This window comes from Phycodurus eques, chromosome 1, assembly GCF_024500275.1.
Source record: "Phycodurus eques isolate BA_2022a chromosome 1, UOR_Pequ_1.1, whole genome shotgun sequence".
NCBI lineage: Eukaryota > Metazoa > Chordata > Actinopteri > Syngnathiformes > Syngnathidae > Phycodurus > Phycodurus eques.
The window spans coordinates 3,227,181-3,245,142 of record NC_084525.1 but is presented as its reverse complement, the minus strand read 5'-3'; the positions used below and the strand labels follow the sequence as shown (position 1 = coordinate 3,245,142).

General features: G+C 42.2%; 1 protein-coding gene across 2 annotated transcripts in view; it reads right to left on the bottom strand.

The window, feature by feature from the left end:
* LOC133400220 (plexin-A1-like) overlaps positions 1-17,962 on the bottom strand; it is a 187,461-nt gene that overhangs the window by 73,301 nt on the left and 96,198 nt on the right. For both annotated transcript variants that reach the window (XM_061672672.1, XM_061672665.1), the window contains 3 exons: positions 16,157-16,310; positions 15,617-15,716; positions 7,177-7,291 (listed from right to left, as the gene is read on the bottom strand). In XM_061672672.1, coding sequence (XP_061528656.1) covers positions 7,177-7,291; positions 15,617-15,716; positions 16,157-16,310 — 369 coding nt within the window. The remainder of the gene's footprint in view (positions 1-7,176; positions 7,292-15,616; positions 15,717-16,156; positions 16,311-17,962) is intronic.

The following is a 17,962-nucleotide window of genomic DNA, read 5'->3' as shown; positions in this document are numbered from 1 at the left end:
CCTGTGGCTAGTGGCCGTCGTGGGGAGCAATATGCTTTTGGTGGTACATTAACTCATTTGAAACAGTGTTTCAAAATAAAATCAACTATTCATGTCTTTTCAGAGGCTACTTTTAAACAGGACGTGAACTTTATTGCTGTTAACGTCTTTAAATTGGATCACGACTTTGCACCAATAGGAAATGTGGGTGCCGGGATGACAGCAGGTGAGAGCCACTGCGTTAGATCACTTCCATTTGGGGTCAGATATCCTCATGGGTCAACACAATTGTTCCCTTAACACACAATTATCACCTTTAGAGAACATACGAGAACATTTTGGCTTTCGAAGTGGACATCGAGAATGTACAAAAAAAATAAATAAAGAGCTACCACAGCTGTCTTATCTTATCCAAAAGCCTTAAAATGGCTAATTGATTATTTCAGACATCTTTATGGAGAGGCGGCACGGTGGACGACTGGTTAGAGCGTCAGCCTCACTGTTCTGAGGACCCGGGTTCAATCCCCGGCCCCGCCTGTGTGGAGTTTGCATGTTCTCCCCGTGCCTGCGTGGGTTTTCTCGGGGCACTCCGGTTTCCTCCCACATCCCAAAAACATGCATTAATTGGAGACTCTAAATTGCCCATAGGCGTGACTGTGAGTGTGAATGGTTGTTTGTTTCTATGTGCCCTGCGATTGGCTGGCAACCAGTTCAGGGTCTACCCCGCCTCCTGCCCGATGACAGCTGGGATAGGCTCCAGCACGCCCGCGACCCGAGTGACGAGAAGCGGCTCAGAAAATGGATGGATGGATGGATCTTTATGGAGATGTTGGAGTCTGTTGCAGACCACAACCAAATTCTTAAAAATCCCAGGCTGGAGTGGAAAAGGGAATGGTTGTATCTAATAAGAATATGAACCAGGGACTATAACTGTAAGTTATTGGTTCCCTTTCATTCTAGCTCTGAGACTTACCCCTGTGCTCCATTTCAAAATGAAAGGTTTTCATCTACTTTGCTCAAATGAAGCGATTCCCTCGACTGGAGTCAGGTGTAAGGAGGCCAGGCCTCATCGCACCAGACGAGGTGCACTTGCATTCAATGAAAGACACTTTGAACTGGAAGAACTCTTTTGCAGAGTCCACCCACTCATCTCAGTCCCTGACTATGTGGGATAGAGAGCGAGGTGGAAAAGGCTGTAAAGCAGCCGAGATAAAACATAAAAAGTTCATACCGTTGGAGGCTGAGAGGCTGACACTTAAAATGTATGGGTCATTAGAAGTCATGGTGGAATCTTCCAAGTTTAACCAACTCATACTTTAGGTACATTCCTAAACACGCTTAGCAAAGAAGCAACTTTATTATAAGATAACTAAGAATGTTTGAATAAATCATTCCTGTCTTGTCTCGGCAGACACTGTATAGTAATCTGAATGAAATGATTGACACTTGCTGTGAAGCAAGAAAGTAAGGCAAATGACAGAGAATTATTAAGCAGTTCTTAAGGAAGCAAAGGCACACCGTGTGTCATGACCCTCAAGTAAGCTTTCAAGTCCTGAATGGTTAAACACGCCACACGTCCTCCTCCCACTCCTCCATCCCTTCACAGAATCTCTTCAGGATTTATGTTGCTCCCGCCATCTTGAGGTACTATTTCTCATATCCCTTTTTTACTTGTCTAGTCCGCTGTCATAGCTGTCTCCCGCTGACTATTACGGTCTCTATGCTGCTTACTCGTATATTCCTTCGAAACCTGAAACATCATCTGCCAAAGCCGAACACCTACAGTATGCATGGTCATTTAGATATTGATATTCATTGATTCATTCATCTTCCGTTCCGCTTCTCCTCACTAGGGTCGCGGGCATGCTGGAGCCTATCCCGGCTATCTCCGGGCGAGAGGCGGGGTACACCCTGAACCGGTCGCCAGCCAATCGCGGGGCACATAGAAACAAACAACCATTCGCACTCACATTCACACCTACGGGCAAGTTAGAGGCTTCAATTAACCTCCCCTGCATGTTTTTTGGGATGTGGGAGGAAAGTGGAGTGCCCGGAGAAAACCCATGCAGGCACGGGGGAGAACATGCAAACTCCACACAGGCGGGTCGGGGATTGAACCCCGGTCCTCAGAACTGTGAGGCAGATGTGCTAACCAGTCGACCACCGTGCCGCCGATATTGATATTGTTACGAATCAAATTATTTGGAAGGTCAGCATGTTCGCGGGTGTTTTTTTGTTTTGTTTTTGTAGTGACTATTATAAGATTTTAGGAGCATTATTATGATTTGTGTCACCGTGTTGGCTTACTTGCCTGACTTCTGTTCAGGGCAGCTTGGCATTGGTGACGGTGTGCGTGTGACCCCCGTGACCGTGAACTGGTTAAATCGTATAGAAAATGTATGGCTGTATTTCCTTTTTTGTGTGTGTGTGATTTTTCATATTGAACATACAAAAACAAAGTTGTCTTTTTACAGATTATGTAACATTATCTTTACCTCTCAATCCTTGACGTCGCTGTGGAAAAAAAAAAACAGACCATATCCAATTAAAGCTGCGGACTATAATTTGTAACAGTTGATTGTCCAAAGGGGAGTTTTGCATAGTGCAAATCAGAAACATGGTTTATATTAATTCGCGTAGAGAATTCCTTCACACTTTTTTAAAGGAGTCCCCTGGCGGTGTGTGCGAGCTTGCAACTAGGCCACCGTCACAACTCCCTCCCCTGTATGTTTTACTGCGGATGCTCCACCTTTCGCTTCTCATCTCATCTGTCTCTCTCCATTAAACACGCCGGCGATCAGAGAAGCATCTGGAGATGCATCTTTAAGCTTTAATACACTTTGAATAATTAACACACGCGCACGTACACACACCCACGCACACACGCACGTAAGATGCACAGAGAGTGAGTCTATCAGCGGCAGACGGACCCAGAGGGAGAAGGGAAGCTCGCTCTGTGCCAGACTCAGACACAGAGCCTCGGAGCTGGGCTGCCCAGTGCTGTGTGCCAGCCTGAGCTGCGGCAGACACACGCAAAATGAAAAGAAAGCTATGAAGCTAACAGACAAAGAGAGAGGATATCTGCCTCTTTCTAATTGACTTGTTGCGTCTAATGGGGGGAACAAGAGGATAGAGGAGAAAGGGGTTGGTAGGGATCAAAAACGGCGTGCCCCCATGGTACACTATGAGCTGTGACACACACGCACAAACACATTAGTGTTGAATGCAGCATTGAGGTGACAAACATATGAAGACAGAGCCAGCTCACTCATCATAGTGATATATCTCGTAATTAACACAGAGAGGAGCGCTGACGCACTTATCTCGTGTTCACCTGCTGTTCATCTTCATCGCCTTCTTAGGATTATCAATGAGGCCGCAGGTTCAACTCCCCATGGAGCAGCTACAGTATCTATTATAGACTGATTTAAATTCTATATATAATATAGAATTAGGTCAGAGTCCTCCTCCTCATTTACCAATGCCTGTCGTTATGGATATTTTTATTCTTAAATCTCACTTAGACAACTTTGAAAAAGAAAGTGGCGATCAGCAATGTGTGTCTTGAAAGTTGAATGTCCCAGAAATACAATTCGACATTCAACCAAAATGCCCTCCAAAAATATTTGTCTCAAGTCAAACTTGAGAGTTCTGCCGAGAGACATCAGATTAACTCCTTCCGTATGAATGAAAGATTAACTCTGGCTGTCTTTTTCACCAGTTAATGTAATTTTACACTTGTGTGACAACAAATTAGTGTTTACGTTGTAATATTTACAGTTTTTTTTCATGGTTGGCAGTTAAAAATCCATTTATCCATTTTCTGTAGCATTTGTCAGGTGAGCTGGGGACTATCGCAGCTGAATTTGGGCAAGAGGTGAAGTCCACATTGGATTGATCACCAGCCAAGCACTCTTTTTACTTTAGCTAGAACATGCAAACGCCACACAGGCTGGCCTGAGCTGAAATTTAAACCCAATGCCACTCGACTGTAAGGCAAATGTGCAAACCGCTACCTCACCGTGCTACTACACTTTAAAATGTCGCTTAAGATTTTGTATGCGGTGAACAAAGGTTTTACGATGTGATTGATCAGAGGTCAACCAACATCCCAGAAAAGATTGTTTGACCACTACAAATATTTAAAATGTTTGTGTAAATGATACACACAAAGATAATCAGGTCGATTTTAAACCCAATTTTCTTACTTGTGTCCAAAGTAAGCAAAGGCCAGAATAATCTGAGGATCCTCCCGACATGTTATGCTTCAGGATGAGGTGTGTTAACAGTGATTGCCGATACGCTCAGAAAACAATCGAAGTCATCAACTATAAGAGCTCTATTTTCGTAGATAGCGCATCTACGGTGGTGCGCAAAAGCTGGCGGATCCTGATTTTCGTGCAAGCTCAATGCTCGCTGTGCTTTTTTTCCAATTTGGCGGCGTTTGCGCCGAGCTCGGCGTTCCGGCACCGTGAGGGAGTGTTCTTGGAAAAGTGCGTGGTGGTGTGACAATTTGGTGATAGAGAGTATCTAAACTTACGCCTGCTCAGACCTCGCCCAAGTCCTGGCGCAAACTAGACCACTGGTCTAACACAATTTTGGTGAACTTGATCTGGCTGCATGCAGACAGGTACTGATACAGATACGTATTTAAGCCGCCAGCGGTTATCACTAGCTCATTCTGTATTTAATGAGGGCACCCGCTCACATTGTCTGTTGCCACACCATGGACAGAGCACTGACAATGCCCCACGCACTGAAGGATTGCTGCGTTTACGCATCGTGCTATTCTGTCGAGACTGTCAGTTACGCCACATTTAAAGGCAATGAAAGGAGCCATTTTGATTGGCGGTGACTGAAGTCAGCTATAAACACGCCCACAGAGGCGAAGCCCGCGCATCGCTCACGAAATTACCAACACCGGTCTAACCCGCCTTTGGTGCACAGTTGCACCACTCAATGCACAGGATTGACGCAGTTAATGAAAATAGGGCCCTAAATGTTGAACATTTTCTGATCACAAACCCTGTTGTGTCGACGGATGCATAGCAAACAAGGCCAAAGTGAAAGGGACTTCAGAAATGAAGAATCAACTTGTTCAATATTTCTTTGTCCTTAGTCAAGTCAAATTGTGACCAAGGTGGCGTGTCCAGATAAGCGAGTAGCAACCCGAACTACTGATGCTTCTTCATTTGAGGTTTTCTTTAGAGGTAATTTTTTTTCCAACACCAGGTCATGTTTGATTGCGCAAGTCCTCTGGATGGATTTTTGATTGTGGGTGGCCAGATCGTGCGACTATAACAACAATGAAAACACAATTATTTATGTTATTGTCATGTGTGGGGTATCTCACCTTTTAACAGCCTCAGTGTTTATCCCGTTAAATAAGAATTGCCATGGCAAACACAAATACAGTTTGATTTGTCTGTGAGGAGATTTCAACATAAACGGCATTTGATTCCCGGTAACCTTTGGGGAGAACCCATATGGATAAAAATGCAAAAAGAGGGATTTATTTTCACGTTTGCCATTAGAGCTATGATGGAAGCCTCGGCCCATCCAGCCCAAGCCCAACAAAAATGGAAATGGTATGTATGTTTTATTTTTTTTTCCCTTTTCATATAATTTTTGTGTTGCTCTAATATACCAGAATGGGAATGCAGTCATACGAAACAACCCCCGGGCCCAGTCGGATCCTCCAACTAAATGTTGGAATCAGTGGAGCAAAGACAATTTGTTTGTTTCTGTGTTTGTTTGTCCTGCTGGTGTTTGTTTCTGTCGCTGTTTGTGTTTATGCACATTTGTTGTTGATGGCCTGCCCGAGTGTTTCTCCAACTAGCAATTTTCTGCCTGGTCGCCTCTCATGTGCTTCGCTCTTTATCGGATGTCACAACACTGGATTTATATATATTTACAGATCCAGGAAGAGACAGGGAAGAATTATATTCAAGGGGCCAAGCACATCTGTGAGGATAACATAGCACAAGTACTAATTTCCTGTGGCAAAGATAGATGCATTTTTTCCCTTTCAACTATGATGTGATGTCAGTCTGAGAAACATCAACACATGCTTTTGGGAAGACAAGCAGTGTAGTGCGATTTCAATCACTTTGACACGTGACTACTAATGACACATGGGAAAACTTTTCCAGGCAGTATGTGTATAATGTACGTGGCTTTCAGCAAGGGCCACACACAGGCACATGTGCAATGTCATGGACGCCAATGCATGCTAGCAATGTCTGGCTTGGGGATTTTGTCCAAAAAGTGAATTAGTTTATTAGCAGGGGAATGTTTTTAACCACTTAAGTCTAAAAAGACAGTGTCGCGACACTACTATTTCTTTTGGCCCAAGTATATTAGTGTGCTTTGCCTCCAACACAAGGAAACATTTTATATTAAAAAAAAAAAAAAAAAAAAAAAGGGTAAATAAAATTTTAAATATTTGACATCAACAAGCAGCATTTTTCTCTTCCCTTCGATGTCAACTTTATAAACCTAATTCCAGTATCAATGTGTAGATCACCGTAGATTCCATATTGTGTGCATGTGCAACAAACGAGATTCTAAGTGTCTTGGTAGCCATGGCAACATCTGTATCAAAACAAGCAACAGGTGGCACTATAAGCCTTCACCCATTCAGCCAGTCAGGCTGTCGATAAAAGGCAGAGTAATGACAATGGCGAGTCCAGGAAAACAGGATACTCATTCAAATATACACACGTTGAGCGACTTCTAAATATCAAGTCAATTTTTGATTTGTTCTTGTTGACAGTTGTTTGAGATTGAGGATTAATTTCAAATTTGGAAGTCAAATTAAAATGCATAGAACATTATGACAGATTGTGTTATAAAGGTGGCAGTGTAAGTTTTCTTTTATTATATATAGTGTCCTTTGTTCTGTCTTTTTGTCTGTCTGCTTTGTGTAAAGCAGTCTTGGCAAAACGAAGAGGAGCCGTTTTTTTCTTTGTCCTTGTTATAAGATTTTGTGAAAATTACACTGGTAACAGACATGCAGGACTAGTCCAAATTTTGACATGTGGGCCACTATATTCTACAATAGTTTTGCATATGCTGCCTTGCACTTCTGTACTTACTTCCATCAATACTCCCAAATAAATACATATAGGTAGGTGTATTGGTGCTACGTTGCACTTGTGTAAGTGTGTTCGCTTGAGGGGTAAGGAGACCACCCACCTGTGAGGTGTTGACGCGTCCTTCCTGGAAGGAGCAGTCGCTGGCATCCTGTGTGCACATGTGGCGATATTTGCACCAGTGACAAGGGAACTTTCCATCCACACAGGACAGGCACCTGCATGTGTGACAGAATGTGGTCAAAATGCGAAACCCAAAATAGAACAGCACGTTTGAGGATAAACCAAAATCCATCAAGGAAACCTGTAAAGTAAAAACTGACATCTCATTTAGCTCACATTTTTAATACGGTATTCAAATGCACATGCTAATTGTATATACAGTAGTTTCTTGATTTGCACTTGCATTCAAATATAGAGATACAGTCGACGATAGCACACATAGAGTGTAGTTGCTCTAATTAGTAGGGAAGCTCTTCGAGCGCATTTGCAGCAACATTCAAAATGTGTTTCATATTGGGATCCAATGTACTTTCATCATCAACCCAAAATGTTTTCAGAATAAAAATGTGAGCTCCACAAACATGTCTGAAATGTTTGCGGAACAAACAAGGCAGACATGATTTCTCTCAGCCAATCATCATTGAAATGTAACAATAATAATCATGAACTTGGCAATAATGTAATGTACTCGAATTTAATTTATAATACATCATATTACAAATATGTGACAATTACTGACAAACCATTGTACAACATTTTCAATGAGTGCCCTATAAAGTTTTTTTTGTACGTCTTTGTGAACACAGTAAGCAAACATACGTCCACCCATCCATCCATTTTCTGAGCCGCTTCTCCTCACTAGGGTCGCGGGCGTGCTGGAGCCTATCCCAGCTGTCATCGGGCAGGAGGCGGGGTACACCCTGAACTGGTTGCCAGCCAATCGCAGGGCACATACAAACAAACAACCATTCGCACTCACATTCACACCTACGGGCAATTTAGAGTCTCCAATTAATGCATGTTTTTGGGATGTGGGAGGAAACCGGAGTGCCCGGAGAAAACCCACGCAGGCACGGGGAGAACATGCAAACTCCACACAGGCGGGGCCGGGGATTGAACCCGGGTCCTCAGAACTGTGAGGCTGACGCGCTCTAACCAGTCTCCACCGTGCCGCCCAAACATACGTTACTCTTCAAAATAAAGGACATTTAACTGAACTTTGTTTCCACCGCTGCTAACTCCTCAATACAATTACCACACAAATGCACTGATAGATTCTTGACTGGGATGATTGGTGTGGAAAATCACCTCTTGAGTTCACTAATTGTCTTACACTGGTTTTATTCAAGGGGCAAAGCCACAAAACCATAAATCAACAAGGAAAATTAAAGGACCTATAGATCTCGTTAAACCTTCCTATGTAGCTTTGTGAATTACTCAACTATAAATATAATGATTATATTAGGAAGAGAATTAGTAGTATAATCATATGGCGATCATATGGCGATTATTACACAATCAAAAAAAAAATCCTAATGAACTTGAAAGTCAGAAATGAACAAAACAATGGCCAAAGCAGTGACAACAATTAGTAATGTCACAGCATGTCTCATTGTCATTATGAAAAGGGCGAGAGCACAAGTTACCATTTCTGCACGTCACGGTCATAAAGCGATAGGAAACGGACCCATCAATGGCACACGGGTGTTAGTTAAGCGATTGAGCAGAGAGAATGATGCAACAGCTACAAGCCGCGGAATGGAAAACGAGTGCAAACACCAATCACATCTTTTTTATTTGTTTGTTTTTAAAGCATTTAGTCAGTGGTGAATGCGCATTGCACGTGTGGACGTGCATCACTGCAGAAGTAGCGATGACATTGAAACGACAAGTGTAACTGTGGTCTTGCGTATTAAGACTTTATCCGGGCTGTCAGCAAGACCGGAGTGGAGGATGAAAACATCACAGAGAGGGAAAAACCAGAGCAATCCACTCTTCTCTGCTCATGCTCCATTCTTGGAGGCTTTAAGTGGAATAAGCTGGCAGCCCAAGATAAGCCTTTTCCTCCAGAATGCTTGTTGTCTTTCTTTTGCAAAAAAAATAAATAAGGAAGGCAAGTATAGAAAAACACATTCAGAAACTTATTAGTGGATGAAAACAAGATTATGGCTACCATTAATTGACAATGTAATAGAAATCTGTGCAAAACTATTAAGGTTGTGTTGTAAACTGTGATTGTAAAGTGTTAGATGTACTACAGTACATGCTACGAGGTGAAACCAAAGCAAAATGGTAGCAAATTGCTCTTAAAGTTACATGCAAACTAGAACTACTGGGTCTGTTCCAGTTTCCCCTAAAGCAGTGAAGCTGATTTTGGAAAAGCTATCCTCACAATAAGGCCAAACCTAAATCAAGTAGTGAAACATTATTACTTCTACTACTAGACAGTAGTACTACTGTACCTTCCTAAGCTACGCACAAAAAAATAGTAACAATGTAAGATTGATGACTAAAGTTGAAGAGAAGCTGCAGTTCTCGGAAGATACTCACATTAGCGGCGATAAGCTCTTGAGGCCTGACTGAGCTGCAGCATGAGGTAAACAATCAATGGTAGAGAATTACCATTGCAGGGTGAGAGGTGCACTAGGGGTTATGCTAACATTCTGGTGTTTGTTAGTAGAGCTGGTGAGTCAGAACCTCTTGACTATTAAGGCTGCGGTTTATCGATTTCTCCTTGAATCAGTGTATGCATGCACACACTGTGTGAGGCACTTGGATGCAAGCTACACAAATACACAGAATAGGACACACTTGGATGCACAGCATGTCACCTGCATTGACGTAGCAGTATTCCTCTGGGTCACCTACATATTGGAGTCCTACAGTGGAGATGTCAATGCTTTGGACAACTGGCCTGGATAAGTGTACTGCTGCACTAGAGTCAATAAGCCCCACCCCAATGTTAACAAGGCCTACCTCCTGAGTCAAGTCAAACACATTTTCATCTTCTCTGAGCTCATTTTCCAAGGTGAGAATCAATAATACAAATATTTGGAGGTGGTAGCACAGCTATGTGTCAATAGAGTCATGAGGATGTAATTCCTTATGATAAATGTGTTGCAAAATCAGTGTAATCAGGTATATGATGGCATAGAACACAGTAGGATTTTGCACTTCCTTTCCAAAGCAACATTTATACTGTGTTGGAACTAGAAATGTGTGGTCATGGATGACCACACATTTTACCCATCGGGCAACCAGACATTGTTTATGACCCTGTATTTGTGCTATAAATGTTGTTCATTTGAAAGGTCAGCAACAGCCTTCACTGATTTAATTAAGTTGCTTTATTTTTACAGATACATTGACAGGGACTTCATTAATATGTTTTGTAACACACATCATTTCCAGTAAGTTGTCAACCATAAACTGGTTACTTTTTATTTTATTTTATTTTTTTAGCGCTACTGGAAGTGATGAAATGCTTGTCATTCAATAGCGCTACACTTGGAAACAATTGGTTCGGATGTTTTGAATTTGAGCAGGAGGAGCACTTCGACACGCAGGAGCAGACTGAAAGTAGACTTGTGGTCAAACCGTACAAGTTTGAGCCGATCAGGGGGTCGGAGCCCGACTTTGATGGCTCCCCTCGATGCGGAGGAGCAGCGGCTAGACTCTGAGCCCCTCCCAGATTACCAAACGTCTCAGCCTACCTCTAAGGGAAAGACCGGACATCCTGCGGACGGAACTCATTTCGGCGGTTTGCATGCGTAGTCTAGTTCTTTTGGTCACGACCCACATTTCGTGACCATAGGTGAGGGTAGGAACGTGAATCGAGAGATTTGCCCTCTGGCTAAGATACTTGTTCACCACGACAGATGGACACAGAGTCTGCATCACTACGGCTGCTGCACCAAGCCGCCTGTCAATCTCTCGCTCCAGTCCACCCTCCTTTTTGAACAAGACCGCAAAACCCTTGAACTCCTCCACTTGGGGCGGAATCTGGTTCCCGACCTGGAGAGGGCACTCCACCCTTTTCCGACTGAGTACAATGACTTCAGATTCAATTTACGACCTGATCTGATTGGATGTGTATGATTTCATAATCTAGATTGAGACATTCTGGTTTGTTTACAGTAATTATAATGCTTATAATTATGTTGTCACTGCTGACAAGTCAAGTTACAATTATGGTTCGTCTCCCATTCTAGGATTCAAGACTGATCAGAAAGTTGGCCAGAAACATATTAACATTAAATGTACAAACCCAGCAATTCAAAACATGATTTTCTTGGTAGAGGGAAAAATAACCATTTTGCCCCGCTCATTATTTTATGAAGGAATCCCGACAAAAATCTCATGAGGAAGATGTGCAACTCGTGATAATCTACAGTAAAACTAGACTAGACTAAACATTGTCATGAAATGGTGCATTTAGCTCTTAGCTCTTCAGCTTCAGAAACAAATGAGAAGCTTCTCAGCAGGGGACTGAGAATGATTATAAGATATGATTGCATCTTGTCACGGTGAAGTCCAAAAGCAGCAAGTATGATAGTCTCAAACCCCAGTTTAATTAAACCAGGTCACACTTATTGGAAATGGGAGCGCGAGCAAGCCGGAATGACTTGAGGATTGTGGAACTGCAGGAAACGCTAAACGGCTTCCAAAGCTGCCAAAGTGAAAGGTACTGTAAGTATAGCTTGCATGTATCTAAAGGGAGGCGACGACAACAACGGGCTTTTCTTGACATAAGAGGCCGTGTTGGGTGGTTGGTGAGTGTGGGCCTCTCTCTCTTGAGTGCTTCCTTTCAGTATTCAGCCTTTTCATATTCTAATACAGTGGAACCGAACATTTCTGAGGGTGTCTTTTATACCATTTACCATTTAAGTAGTTGTTGAGAGAACTCACATTCAAAGTACTTCAGTGACATCATATGCGATGGTACTGCTTGTTAAAGTTAAGGTAGTGTGTTTTATTGTTTTTAATTTTTTTTAGCATGACTATTAAAAGTGGTGACAGTTATGAACGCTAAATCGGGAGACTGCGATGCATGATTGTAAATATGAAATACGATTGATTGTTTGTTCTGTAAATAATTGTCTTTTGATAATTGTGTGCTTCTACAGTATTTCTCTTTTGTTTTTTTTTTAACCTCGATGCTCGATGTGTTCCTATGACAGTGACAAAGTGCTATTCTATTCTGTGCACTATACCGTCATCATTAGTTGATTTAGTTTTTTATTAAAAGCTTTTATCTTTTCATATCGACACTCGGTAAGTTCTTTTAACACTTACATGAAGGTAAATGAGAAAAAAAGAGCGTAGCATCCAACCGCATTATGCATAGATCATTACAATTCAGTGTTACACTTTTTTTTTTCTTTTTACACTTTTATTACCTTTAAAAATTGTATAATGTCATTAAAAAAATAATAAAAATGCCTGTCGGTCGCATACATATTTAATGATACTTTCACCCTGATAGAGTATTTCAATTCCATTATTTCCTTTGGGATTTTTTTTTTTTTTAAATTCTGAATATAAAATGGAGGTTTTCGATTTATGTCCTACTGAAGTGACCTAGGATAGGTTCCATCTTACCCGTGACCTGAATGAGGACAAGCTGTTTAAGAAACTGGATGTATGTATTTTTGTTGCACACCGCACACATCATGCAAAGAGCGATGTCAGGCCGAAAGGACACACAGACTGTGCTACGCTCCTTGACCTAAGGCTTGTGTGGTTTGATGCCTTGCTCAAGGCCGCCTTGTCAGTATGTCAGGAAGCAGAGCAGCATCTCTCCAACGACTTCTCGCCCTCCTTTTTTTTGTTTTGTTTCCAAAGTACAGATACAGATAAGCTACAGCCACCCCGATTCCAAACGACCAGAATCATCAGAATCATTCACCAAATGGATTGCGACACTTTTACATTCCAGAAAAACAAACAAAACAAAACAAAAAAACTCATTTGGCTTTGCATCCCATCCATCCATCCATTTTCTGAGCCGCTTCTCCTCAGTAGGGTCGCGGGCGTGCTGGAGCCTCTCCCAGCTCGCATCGGGCAGGAGGCGGGGTACACCCTGAACTGGTTGCCAGCCAATCGCAGGGCAGCTTTGCATCCCATTTCTTCTATTTTTCGGAGACTCGCAGGAAATAGTGTGCTATTTCCTGCGAGTCTCAGTCTTTCCCTCTCAGCGCTTGCTCGTTTTTTCTCCTCCTTTTAAAACATGCAATATTCCTCCTCCCGCATGCTAAATTAAACTACACAAAGCCTCTTGTTAATACAAATGTCTAATATTGTAAGACTGCGTAAATAGCCAGCAGCATCCTTTACTGTGCCAACTCAGTACCTTCTGTCTCTTTGTGGGCCTTCTGACTGCGCGCGCACCTGTTTGTGTGCGATGTGAAATGCATCAAACACCGGCGAGTGTGCAGCTCGACTTCGTCTTGTGCGAGTCTGCGCACGAGCCCCAACGGCTCGCTTGCCCGCGGGCCGCTCCGCATCTGAGCCTGATGCACGTGCCCGCCTGCTGTTGCGCGTCAGCTGTTGTGCGTCTGCTCTCGTGAGCCTCTGCGCTCGCATCCTCCAACATGCCCATGGGGGGGGGGGAACTCCATTATCCACCACTGAGCGCTGCGGCCCCTGTGCCAGGCTTCCTACAGGCGAGGTCAAAGATTAAAAGTAGCTTGCTGATACTAGAGGGAGGGGAGCGGCTGGAGGGGTGTATAATATGTGGGTTTATGTTACAGCTGCCGTGGTAGTGACTTCACTGCGGGTTAATGATGCTGCAGGAGTCCTAAGGGGGCCAGCGTCAAAGAAGAAGAAAAATAATGCGCATACACTGTTTTTTTTTTTTTGGTGAGGGGTGGGGGGGGGGCTGCTTGGCTGCAACAAACAACAAATACAACTCTACACACTGACAAAATGGATCAAAGATTCAGCTCAGCCTAGAGGCCCAGATGAGAGGCCCAGGTGAGCCCTCTCACCAAGCCCACTCCATTATGCCGCACAGACAGACCAGCTAGACCTAATTAACGGCCAATTACTATGCAGATACATGCAGGGCCAAGAGCAGAGTGCAGGCAATGAAACAGGCTTGATGAACAAGAGAGGGACAGGAACAGTGAAGCGTGGGGAGGATGGAGAGGATGGCTAAGAGGGGTCGTGGTCAGGAAAAGGAGGGATGAGATGAGGGAAAGGTGGAAAAGGCAGGGATGAAATAATGGGCATCCGGAAAGGGATGGAGGGATGGAGAAGAAAGAGAGCTGGACACGTTCAGTGGCTGTCTGGCAGACAGAAAAAGAGAAGTATATTGTATTGTGACATAAGATTATTACATGCAATTCATCAACTGGAAATGGTCATACACTACCACAATGCATACATACTGTATATATACAGTATGTGTTGCACATATTTTAATCCGAGAGTTGACAAATTACGCATGCAGTGAAAAATGCATTAACTATATCACGGTGGAAGTGACACCTCGGAGCAGCCTGGAGTCATTGCTTAATGAAATTTTATTAATTTTTATTTAACCTTCACCTTCTAGGTCAATTCAATTCAGACTACAATGAACATTTGCTATCCCACTGTCTCTGCTCCGTAATTCTGTTCACTTCAGGGTTCTACAAACTTTGATACCGCCAACAAAAAAAGTTACTTCATTGTATAGATTTTTATTTTAGTTTGTATCAAATCAATTTGCAAGCAGATTCCTGTGGTTGGCATACGCGTGCTATCCTAACAGTCTGTCACTCTCAAATTGTCTGTTTCAGAGCAGAAAAACAACAAAATAAAAGCATTCATTTTTGTATGAGCGAAGTACATATACGTTGGGAAGTTTTTATTGCCAAAGAACGTGTTACCCAAGCGTGACCACGCGTCTTAGTTTTGCATAGTTTGGCACTGATTTATCACTTCACCCATCAGTAGTTTTATCATCGCATGAAATGCAATTAACTCAACGATTTGTAGAAATGACCTGAATACTAATAATGAATGAGCAGAGGTCACACATTGTTCTATTCACTCGTTATCATTATCCATTATTTACAGGCTCTATTGCTTTACGTAAATAATTGCAATGGACTTGGATCAATTGCTTTCACCAGTCACCTCTTGCTGCACAAATGATGCCAGACCTCCACCAAAACCAAACAATCCTGATTTGAATTGCACCAAATTGTACTTTTTTCATGGCTGCATACCTCCTGTATGTGCTTGAAATGTTTCATTGGGATTTGTATTAATTCAATTGGTCTGAATCCGTTGGTGGGTTTGCAGTCTTGGTCCAAATAAAATGTGCAGCCATGTAACAACCTGATACCTGCATACACGCTAAACCGAAAACGGCACCAGTTAATCAGCTGAGCACCATCGGCCATTTATCGTCAACCTGATTACTTTGCTTGTTATCAGGAGCAGATCAAGGTTGGTTTGCTTTGTCACCATGACAGTGTTGTATTGTGTTGTTGTCCTGTGTTCACACCCGACCAAATGGACCCAAAAAAGAAAAATACACGACAACTTACGATCGGTGGACACTGCAGTTGTAGAAGATAAAGTCCACGCTGGCAAACGTCTTCCCTGTCTCCTTTGACCTCAGAAACAGTTTGATTACACGCCGGTCACCTATGAGTCAGAGTTACAGAAATATCCATGCGTTTTATGACACCTTCAATCAACAATGTTCCTTTATTACATTTGACCTTTGCACTTCAGTACATGTGTGCCAAATGTGCCATGGACCTTTCATTGTTAAATCAGTCAAAATATATTTGGAAATGTTAACTGCCTCACTGTACAGTCATGTGTCCACTTTTGCTAAGTTGACATTTTCACATGCAGAGTATTTTGCTACAAAGCCTCCAGCTGAATCAATAGGCTTTTGAGTTTACCTGTCTATATTTGTTTGATTAGTGATAGCACTAATATTGTTTTCTGATTCAAAAACAGTGGGATGCAGGAAATATCACACGTGATCTATCTTTACACCAAAACATTTATAAAAGGTATATTTATCAAAACCTTGCTTGACACCTTTCAAGGACCACTGTAAAAAAGAAAATTACCTTGGTTGTGCGTGATGGGAGCCACCTCTTTTGCAGAGGGGGACAAGCAGAAGATCCGACCACCGTAGATGCGTCCTTCTGTTTCTACGTAGTCTCCAAAAGAGCAGTTTACTCCAGCGGACAGACTGGGCACATTCTGGGTCTGCAGTACCAACTGGGAGGAGGAAATGTTAGGGTAAAAAATACAATTTAACATGCATTGAGCAAAATTTTGCGCTGTAGATCGAGGTCTTCAAGGAACCCCAGTAACATGAGAGCCTTTACACCCGTGGAGCTTTGGGATCTACATAGACCTTGCCTGGTAGTCGTACCTGTTGTCTACACTCCTGTTTGGTTCGGAAAACCCTAAAAAGAAGAGTCCCTCGACAGGCAGATAATCTTAAATCAGGTTGTGAAGGTTTTTTTGTTGTCAGTGGGATATGAATTCGCACTCCTCTCACCCCTGTGGATTCCGTATTTAATTATCTTATTGTTCAACTAAATTACCCATTATTACTCACCCTTATTGAAGGAATTGGGGCTAAAATATGTTTATGAACAAGCCCTTTTTTCCCTCTGATAAATGTTTTTGACGAATCAGACTATTTCCGCATCAAGGTTTTATATTATCAATATAATTGTCCGAATACCTGAAATGTTCTTGCATTTTTTTTCCCTAATGGAACCTTTGTATTATTAGCACTTAATTGTTTCTTACTGACACATTTCAGAGTAGCACCCCCTCCCCTTTTTTTATGTGGTCTTGAGAAAAAGAAAAAGACTCAATAAAGCTAAATCCAATATTATTTACATTGTGCACCAATTAAAGCTAAAAAAAAAACCAAATTACTATTTGCAGAATTTTCTGTTTGTCAATGTCTATGTATCCCGTCTGTCGCCCAAAGTCAGCTGGGATAGGTTCCAGCACACCCGTGACCCTAATGAGGATGAGCAGTATAATTAAGAGATGGATGGATGAAAAATGCCTTCATCGAGAATGAATAAGATTTATTGTATTAATATCCCTTAAAAGACCCTGTAACGTAAATTCATATATTTGCATCTATAAAAACATTATTCATGTTTGAAGATAAATGCTGAAAATGTGTACGTTAAAAACAATTGAGGAGAAACTATACAGCGTTAAACTGTTTTTCACCATTTCATTTTTCCAGATTTTTTGGGGGCACGGCTACAATGGCGCCTAGTGTTGCGCTTGGGCGACGAGCATAAGACGCACCCACACTACATACAGGAGCGCCTTTGTTCCATCAATGGCTTAGTTACTTAATTATAATTATTTGGATGATTTTTACCACTGCAGCGTGCAGTTAGCGAGCTAGCTATGCCTACCACCAAAAATGCATCCTCCCTGAATGCCACAATTTCGACAACAGTTGGTGTTGTTATGTAAATTCCTAAGTGTTATGTATTTTGTGGTAGTCAGGCTAGCGTAATATGTCGAAAAACTAATAATTGTGGGGTTTATAAATAGCAGGAAATATGTGCTTCAATGTCTGTCACGTAGTGTGAGTAAATAACGTACTAAATGAACAAAAACTTAAAAGAAAAAAACTAAATATCATTTGCCGCTGTGTTTAATAAACGGTTATGTGGACCCACACACCGACGCAACACCAAACGAGGCAGTATTAGATGAACGCGGCAGCGTCCCGCCAGCTAGCTATGGTGACTAGCGCCATCAATCGCAGCATGGAAAAGCCTTGTGACGACTTGGTGAGATATATTACAGCCATCAGAGGCTTTAAGCCAATATATTTGCATGGCTCAAACATATAGGGATGTATAAGCAAATGCTAGATGTAA